The 8,212-nt window shown below is 44.7% G+C and overlaps 1 protein-coding gene across 1 annotated transcript; it reads right to left on the bottom strand.

Annotated features, from left to right (window-relative positions):
* Window positions 1-1,158: 1,158 nt before the first annotated feature.
* On the bottom strand, window positions 1,159-6,683 carry LOC131290848 (stress-activated protein kinase JNK-like). The gene is made up of 7 exons (XM_058320036.1): window positions 6,545-6,683; window positions 3,392-3,755; window positions 2,649-2,778; window positions 2,204-2,401; window positions 1,860-2,124; window positions 1,502-1,785; window positions 1,159-1,433 (listed from the first exon to the last, which is right to left on the bottom strand). Exons 2-7 carry the CDS (start codon window positions 3,505-3,507, stop codon window positions 1,296-1,298), a joined length of 1,131 nt encoding a protein of 376 aa, XP_058176019.1. The 5' UTR covers window positions 3,508-3,755; window positions 6,545-6,683; the 3' UTR covers window positions 1,159-1,295.
* Window positions 6,684-8,212: the final 1,529 nt, after the last annotated feature.

The raw sequence follows: 8,212 nt of genomic DNA, 5'->3' as shown, positions 1-8,212 counted from the left end.
TCCGACGTTTCACCGATAATCACTTGTCTGCATATGATTTCTTTTGCTTCAAGTCTTCTTAAATTCAAATAGAGGGCAGTGTGTTTCAAATGAAGCGAGAGGGAATCATATTTGCGGATTTTCTAATGAACCAACAACATCATACACACCCAACTGGCGATACAAAGTTCAGTCATGTCTTTGTTGCTATCCCTTACTGCCAAGAGGTTTTTTTAAATGTTGTGTGGATGTTTACCCCACCTGACCAGGATTGTTTCTTATCTCTTCCGGTTTCTGGAGTGTTTTGTATGGCTTTTTGCTCGTGCCCGGTAAAAGGGAAATGAAATAACTTACCACGGAACGGGGTGCCACGGATCGTCAATCAACGCTGCAGCACAACGCAAACGTGTGTGCACCGGATATTTTTGGGGACTATGCGTGTTTTTTTGTGAGGAAAAAACCGCTCCCTATGAATGTAGTACATTCTACAGCTGCTTTACGTTCAACAAGTTCAGCTCAACCTGTGTGAAACGATCAGCACTTTACCACAACACACACACTACTAAGGACATTGTTCAGGCTGTAAATATCACTTTCTTCATCTTTTGCGCGCGACGTTCATACACGTGTTATGTTATCCGTTTGCTTCACGCGCCCAACATTATTGCACTTAATGACCAGATAGATACGGAACTACGACGGGGCGAGATATATAAGTTTTGGTAAATGTTCCACCATTTTTCTTCCACCTTTTTCCTCGCGCGACACCACGCACAGATGATTGAAACCATATCACTCTTTATGCCTATGTAAGCATTGCTTACTTGCTCACGCTTGCTTAACCCATGCACACAACGAAAGAAAAGAAGGATCTGTATTCACACACCACCACTAGACAAGACGCACTGAAAATGGCGACTGGAAAGCAGCTTCAGAGTTGACCCATTTTACCTTTCATTAATTGGTAAACGGTCGCGGCGCAGGACGCTTCCGAAAAATTATGAGATAAAACTCGTCCGAAAACCAAGACATGTTTGGAACCGAAACTGCCCTAAAGCGGAAACGTTGTACGATGTCAGTGAATCTTTCTAAATAACAAATTATTGCAATAAAGAAACTTCCAATCATAGATGTCCTTTGACTGCACGTCCGTCCATTTACTCGTCGGCGGTCGATGGTGGTGGCCCGGATGAGGCGGCCGTTTCGCCTGGTTGCGCCGTCGTTGCCGCTGATGTGCCCGTTGCTAATGCTGTTGCTTCGTCCGTTACTGAAGATGACTGTGATCCGGAACCGACGGTACAACTGTCCTCCGGTTTCTACCGTGGAGCACCCTCACCGTCGGCTAGATTATTGCGTGCCTCGTACTCCATAACCTCCTGGTAGATCAGTTCTTTCCACTGTTCGACTGTGTGCTCGCGCTCATCCACGCTATGATCGTACGGTCCGGGGGCGGGCTGAAGTATAAATGATAGTTCATGTGAAAATGGTGTTACTGCTTCGAATTCGATTACTGTTCACTTACCGCGTTCACTTCGCTTTCGTCGTACCAAACGTTAATGTAGCTGTGCACCAACGCTTGATCGACAGAGATACGATGCTCCGGATCCACGACTAGCATTCTGCTCAGAAGATCCCGTGCCTGACTAGCTTTCAGTCGGTTGTGTTCGTTCGAGTCGGTCGGGAACAGTACGTCGGGGAAGAGCCGATCGAAAGGATATCCGGTGTAGCGTGGTCTATTTTCCACGTAGTTCCGCACAGTTGGCTGCAATCTTGTCATAAATGACTGGGACGGAGTACCCAATTGTTCTGTTGGATTCAAAACGCACCGGCGGTTAGTATCGGGCAATTATTTTCACGTTCACGAATGACGAGCTACCTACCAATAATTTTATTCCACTGATCAATATGATCTGTACCCGGGAATAACACGCCGCCCCGTATCATTTCCCCCATGATGCAGCCCACCGACCAGATGTCGACGTTCTCCTTGTAGCCCATGCCCAGGATAACCTCCGGTGCGCGATAGTATCGCGTCACAACGTACGGCGTCATCATGAAGGTCGTGCCGGCCGTGCGGGCCAGACCGAAATCTAGTATTTTTAGCGTGCAGTCTGATTTGACGACGATGTTGGACGGCTTCAAGTCCTGTAGATAGAGAGAATACAGGCATGATTTAATGATGAAATCATTTGGAGCACCCTCGGGAGGTTCTTCAACAACTTACCCGGTGAATAATACCAGCCGAGTGGAGATGCTTGATGCCGCACAGCATCTGATAGAGCAGGTAGGACATCCGCTCGTGGTCCAGATCCATCTGGATGACCTGGCACAGGTTTGCGTCCATAAGCTCCATAACGAGGTACACATCTTGGAATTCTTCTAGTGTACGCTGCGGCGTGAATGCGTTCAACAGTCCGATAATCTGAGCGAAGAGAAGAGTGTTTTTATTTATTAGATGTTTAGAAAAAGGAAATGGCTGGGTTTACTCCTTTGGTAATGTATTTATTACTATAGAAGCGTCTCTATCTGATGGACAGTGATGTTTTTAAATTCTCGGGTAATAATATTCACCCTGTATGTAAACACTTCCGAGGAGATTTAGCGTAATTTAAAGCAAGAGAGCGCGTGTCTACTATTCCGTACACAGATGGCTCGTATGGTATACTTACATTTTTATGATTGACTAATTTCATAAGCTTAAACTCCCTGTAGGCTCGTTTGGCGTGAGTGACATTTTGGAAAGGTCGTGATAGCTTTTTGATGGCAACATTTTGCTGTGTTACTGTATCGTATGCGGCACTGGAAAAGGGAAAGAATCGGAAAAGAAAACATTTACATTATTTCACTCTCTCTTTTCCCTGTAAAGCCGATTCCCTGTAGAGCCGTTGGCGAAAGACAAGGACAAAGCGCAATGGTAACGTGAGGCGAGATTCAATGATTTTGTTAGTCGGATGCGAAGAGAATCGACGAAAATGTTAATATTACTGCGGAAATCTGCAACGGATGGCCCGGCTCTGCTAGTGGATGCTTTGGGACGATGTTTTGATGTTTTATTAAGAAGATAAGAGGGTGAACATATAAGAAGCAAACACCGTTTCACCGACATAACGAATATTAAAATTTTGCAGCTGGTGACAGAAGAAAACTGGCATGAAAATCATTGCCAGTTTTTCCTACACATCAAAACTCACATTAAATCATCTAGAAGTTATTAATTATTGTTTTAGTTCAATAACCATACCTCTAAACTATTTAACAAATACCAACAACCTTCACCATAGTTTTAAGATTATAATTAATCGAGTCGAATAAATGTTCACTACCTACTATTATTATCGTATGCAGTTTAACCGAAACCGTGAGCTCTGATTAGTTTTTAGTAGGTAAATAAAACGGGCAGGCAGCAACTTACCAAACCGTGCCCTGGGCACCGAAACCCTTTGCCTCCAGATTAATGTAACGGTCCGGGACTTCGAACTCGGTGTCCCCGAACTGAACCTTGACATAATTGGTTGATTTTTTGTTCATGATTGAAACGGAATATCGTTCGTCGTTTCGCTCGACGCACTCCTTAAGTGGAAAACAAAATGACTAGAAATAGTGCCCCCGTATGTATGCACTCTCACTTTACAATAGTGTAAGAAACTTGAATACTATATATTATGACCAAGTTTCTTTTTCCGGGTTTAAAAACTAGCTTTCTTCCGCAACACGATAAAATTGTACTTTTGAAAACGAGAGCAGCAATAGTTACAGCTGAGTAAAACAGATCTTAACTAAAAGGAAAAAATAAAATAAAATAAAAACACAGAAAATGTTGAAATCAATATGATACAATGGGTAAAGGTAGGTAAAGGTAAAAAATAATAAAACTAATTACAAACTGTTACAAATACGACGACCTCCAAAGGCAATAAGTTTTATCATAGTGAAATTTTAACGAGAACATAACGAATCAAAAGTTTGAACAAGAGCTTTTTCTTGCAACGTGAAACTAAAAATGCTCAATCACTGTTTTTGGGAGGCATAGGAGCGACCTTACAACCTACACTCATTCGACTACCGATGACGTGCATAATTTAGTGTTTTTCACGTTTCTTTTTTGGTAGATAGGTTTGATTCATTAGGAGCAAAAGATCTCTCCAAAGAGACAGCATAAAAAGATAGGGATACACTTTGATTTATGGCTAAAGTTAGCACGATTCCGGACGGATAGGTTCGAGTTATTTTTCACGAGAGAGAAAAGTTGAGTTTTGGAAAATCATTAATTGAAAAATTGATGACGTTTTCTCTTGAAACGTTTACTGTTTCGCTGTCGAATGCAGATCCGTGCTATCAAATAAGTTTCTAACCGATGAGTTTCCGGCTCTTCAAAGCTCCTTACGGGCCATTAAACTAGCAGAGTGATGGTGCAACAACCTTTTAATTACTGCTCTGTTTCCAATTAATTACTGCTCCACAGATGCAACCGACGGTGCAGTCAAACAATGCAAATGCGATGATATTGGTTGCAGCAAACCCATCCGGGACGGTCGTATGTAAATTGGCAAACACAATATCAAGGCGCTCACACCTCAAGGCCCCAAACGAGTAGTCATTTCACACCGAACCAAACCAAATGACGGTGACTTTCTGATGACTTCGAACCCCCTCAGGGACATTCCCCAAGCGACGTCGTTCCCATCCACACTCGTACGAAACAAGTATACATGGCCAACCAAGCGAATGATGACGCTTTGTGCAGCTCGACTGCGACTTCAAATCATAAATTTAGACAACGGAGATTGGGACTTAGGCCGGGGCCAGATTTTCCGGGGCCAGAAGTTTCTGTGCAGATTCGTCTACATTCGTCGTTGGGGATGAAATTGCGTGGGTGATGCACGTGTACATTATGTTCCGCTCTCCTTCGTGGAAACCGTAAGACGTGCAGCAGCAACGCGGAGGGGCTATAAAAAATAACAACAATTATCGTTATCAACACGGGTACAAATTTTGCGAACAGAAAGTTGTTCATATGCGTTCTTCATCGCCCTTCGTGCACAGGAAAGCATCATCCATTTCTTGGGCGCAACCGAGGTCCGTGCATAAGGGACCATCAATTTTCATGGCGTATAAACCTCTACCGGAACAACGGCACCCGGAGTTGCTTGGCGGAGAGTTAAGACAAGTAGACGACGAGCTTTCTCCGGTCGTTTGAAGATGCGGGCTCTTGGTGCGGGGTGCTCGGTGCACGGAGAGACCCCGCTGCAATGCAAGCAAATTAGGCGCACGAAATAGCTTCACTGGTGTCTCCGGAGGATCCCACCCCGCCCGCTCCGAGAAAAGGAAGGCGGGGTTGTGCTTTAGGGCAAAGATTTATGGGGCAATATTAATATTTGTCAACGATCTTTCCGCTTCGTAGCATTGGAATTGAAATTTCACAAGGAAGATATGTTTGCCATCGCGAGCAAGAGGTGCTGTTTGTGTGGGTGTTTTTTTCCGGAACCCCGTGGCAAAAATGGGAAATACATAAGTAAAGAGCTTGTTTTCTGTTGCAGCCCCCCTTGCGATGTTCGTGACGTTTCCAATCCAAACGAGTCGATTAAATATATCCATTGAATAAAAAATTTAAAACCTCCAGCGGCAAAACTCAATCACGTAATTAAAGTGCTTTCCGTTTTCCTTCTTTCGTTTTTTTTCAAAAAATAACTGCACACAACATACGCCATGGAAAATGAATAAAATCGTACAAAATCCACTAGAACGAGCCCCCAATCTTTTTCCAAAAATACACACAAAATAGATACACATACACAGCAGTGCACAGTGCTTTGGATGTTGCAACGAATGAACAATTGAGCTGCAAGAGATAAAAGTTCCCGCCCAGCGCCTCCCCACCAACGGTAGCAGCATTCCGCTTGTCCCTTACGAAACAAGGCTCGCCATATTCCGCCGGTGGTTATAGGTTTAACTTTCTGAATAATTGAAAATTGTTTCGCCCTATGCCACCGATGTGGCGCACGGTGGGTGATGCGCTCCCGGCACTCGGAGTTCGGTGCTTTTGTACGGCTGCCTCCTTTTTTATTCATCAGCTGCAGGCTTGTTGCAATCGGCGGGGAGGAGGAGGGCAATGAGGTTTGGGAAGGGAGTGTATTACACAGTTCCAAACAGAAGTCGAGCACGCAACAGTAGGATGCACAAACCTTCGGGAAGGGGTTTTTTTTTTCCTCTTGAAAAACAAAATGCTGAAGAATGGAAATGCATGGTAGTGGAAATTCAAGCGTCAAAGGTGAAGATTTAGGTTTGCTCGAAAATATGTGAACACCCCCCGGTGAAGCGTGGGGGGAAGTGGAGGTGGAAAAACCAACAATAATCGAAAACTCTTGTACATGCTGTACGTTACTACATTTCACAGACGATCGACATCCAGCGGCGGTGTTTAATTACGAAAATGTGTCTCATGGAAGTGGTGTGTTCCGCCTTCGCTTCACTGTGGTCGGCGGCAAGACATGGCCACTCTGAGGACGTGCGTTGTTAAGGAATTCCCCTGACCGCTGCGGGGGTGGTCTGCCTCCTGCGTACTTACCATACAATGCCTTGAGCACCGGATCCGATCGGCTTCAGGTTTTGGTATCGCTTTAGAATGGTAAACTTGGTGTCGCCCACCTCAACGGTGTAGAAGGCGTGACGTGAGCTCATGTTGAAGCCACGATGTTGTTTCTTACTTGTCCTTTAATTGTTGTTATTGTCTGTTGAGAAGAGAGAAGAAAACAGAAACGAACCATCAATTAATGCCGATATACAATACTGTACTGCTACTTGGTCTGTCTCGTGACGAAAGTTATAAGCTTCACACACCCCGAGAAAAGTTTTATTTCCTCCACCGCCGACTCATTAGTCGGAAAATACATTACACCCCGGAAAAAATAATGATAATGGTTCTCCCGGCGGTTCATTACGTTTTAAAATTCAATCCAAACGGAGTACCCTTCCTTCGTGAGGCTGACTTTGGCCTTTGGTAATGGATATGGGGTGCCGGCCAGGAAAGACATCAGACGGGTTATAAAGGATTCCAAATGTCTTTCCCTAAGGCGATTAAGAAAAGAACTTTACTCGTTTGAAAACTGGTTTTATTCCCCGTTCTTCGCCGTGAGGGTTTGTTGAAGTGTGGGTATTAGTCGGAACAGAGGATATGGCTGCAAATTTCTACGTTATTTGAAGAAGAACAACTCCTATAGTGTATTAGTAAAAATCTTACAGTTCTTCAAATTTATTTTTTCCTTCCAAACCTTCCGGCTCTCATTGCAAGCAACATGAAAGATAATGAATTCTTCGTTCGAGTTTCGAGCAGTTCGCCAAAAAATCCATTCGAGCGTTCCGGTAACGAAACAAAGCCGGCACCAGGCGCCTCCATCGGAAAAGCGTACCGAAAAGAAGCGCACGCGAAAGACCAATTATCATATTCGATTAATTAAACGCTGCAAACAGGGAATGTTTTGCTTTTCTTGTACCCCCCCCCCCCCCCCCCCTACCCCCCTCCCCGAGCAAAGGAAAGTTTTTCCGTTTGTTTTTATTTCTTCCGGCAAAAGTATCTTTTCCCTCCCCGCGACGAACTTTCCCATCTCCTTCGATTGCTTTTCGCATTGGGAGCTTAGGAGTGGTAAGCTCACTTGTTCGAACTCGCAATTGGAATTGGCATCCGACTTCGGGGCTTCTTTTCGGTGCAGGACAAGGCCGGGCAGTTTCGCTAAGCCAATTCGACAGAACTCGAACCGGCGAACAACACGGCGCAATGACGCACGAAGTGGGCAGAATCGACACAAACCCAAAAACGATCACGCCTCCCACACCGTGGAGAATCCACCGGTTCTACCACACTCCGGAGGGAGGTCGTTGTTAGAACCAACTTTCTTTACCGTCGTCGTTGGTAATCCAACAAGGATGCCATTATGCCCGAGGACAGCCACCAGAAGATGGAGTCAGTGGTGGTGGTGGAAAGCGATCAAATAATTGCGAATCCAAATGAAAACGACCCAACAACAGGGGAGTAACCTTGCAAAAAAGGGCATCCTCAAGGGGGTAGGTATATGTGTGTGTGTGTTTGAGTGTTTGCACTGTGAACTTTTGCCCCAGTTTCGATCCGTCAGCCATCGGGATTTTCAGTAAGCATTGACACATACACACGGGCGAGGTTGGGAATTATTCGCTTCACTATCGTTTGTTGATTTTTCTTGATCCTTTTGATTGGTTCATT

This window comes from Anopheles ziemanni, chromosome 2 (genome assembly GCF_943734765.1).
Source record: "Anopheles ziemanni chromosome 2, idAnoZiCoDA_A2_x.2, whole genome shotgun sequence".
Lineage (NCBI taxonomy): Eukaryota > Metazoa > Arthropoda > Insecta > Diptera > Culicidae > Anopheles > Anopheles ziemanni.
The sequence above is the reverse complement of the archived record's forward strand: the minus strand, read 5'-3'. Positions and strand labels throughout refer to the sequence as shown.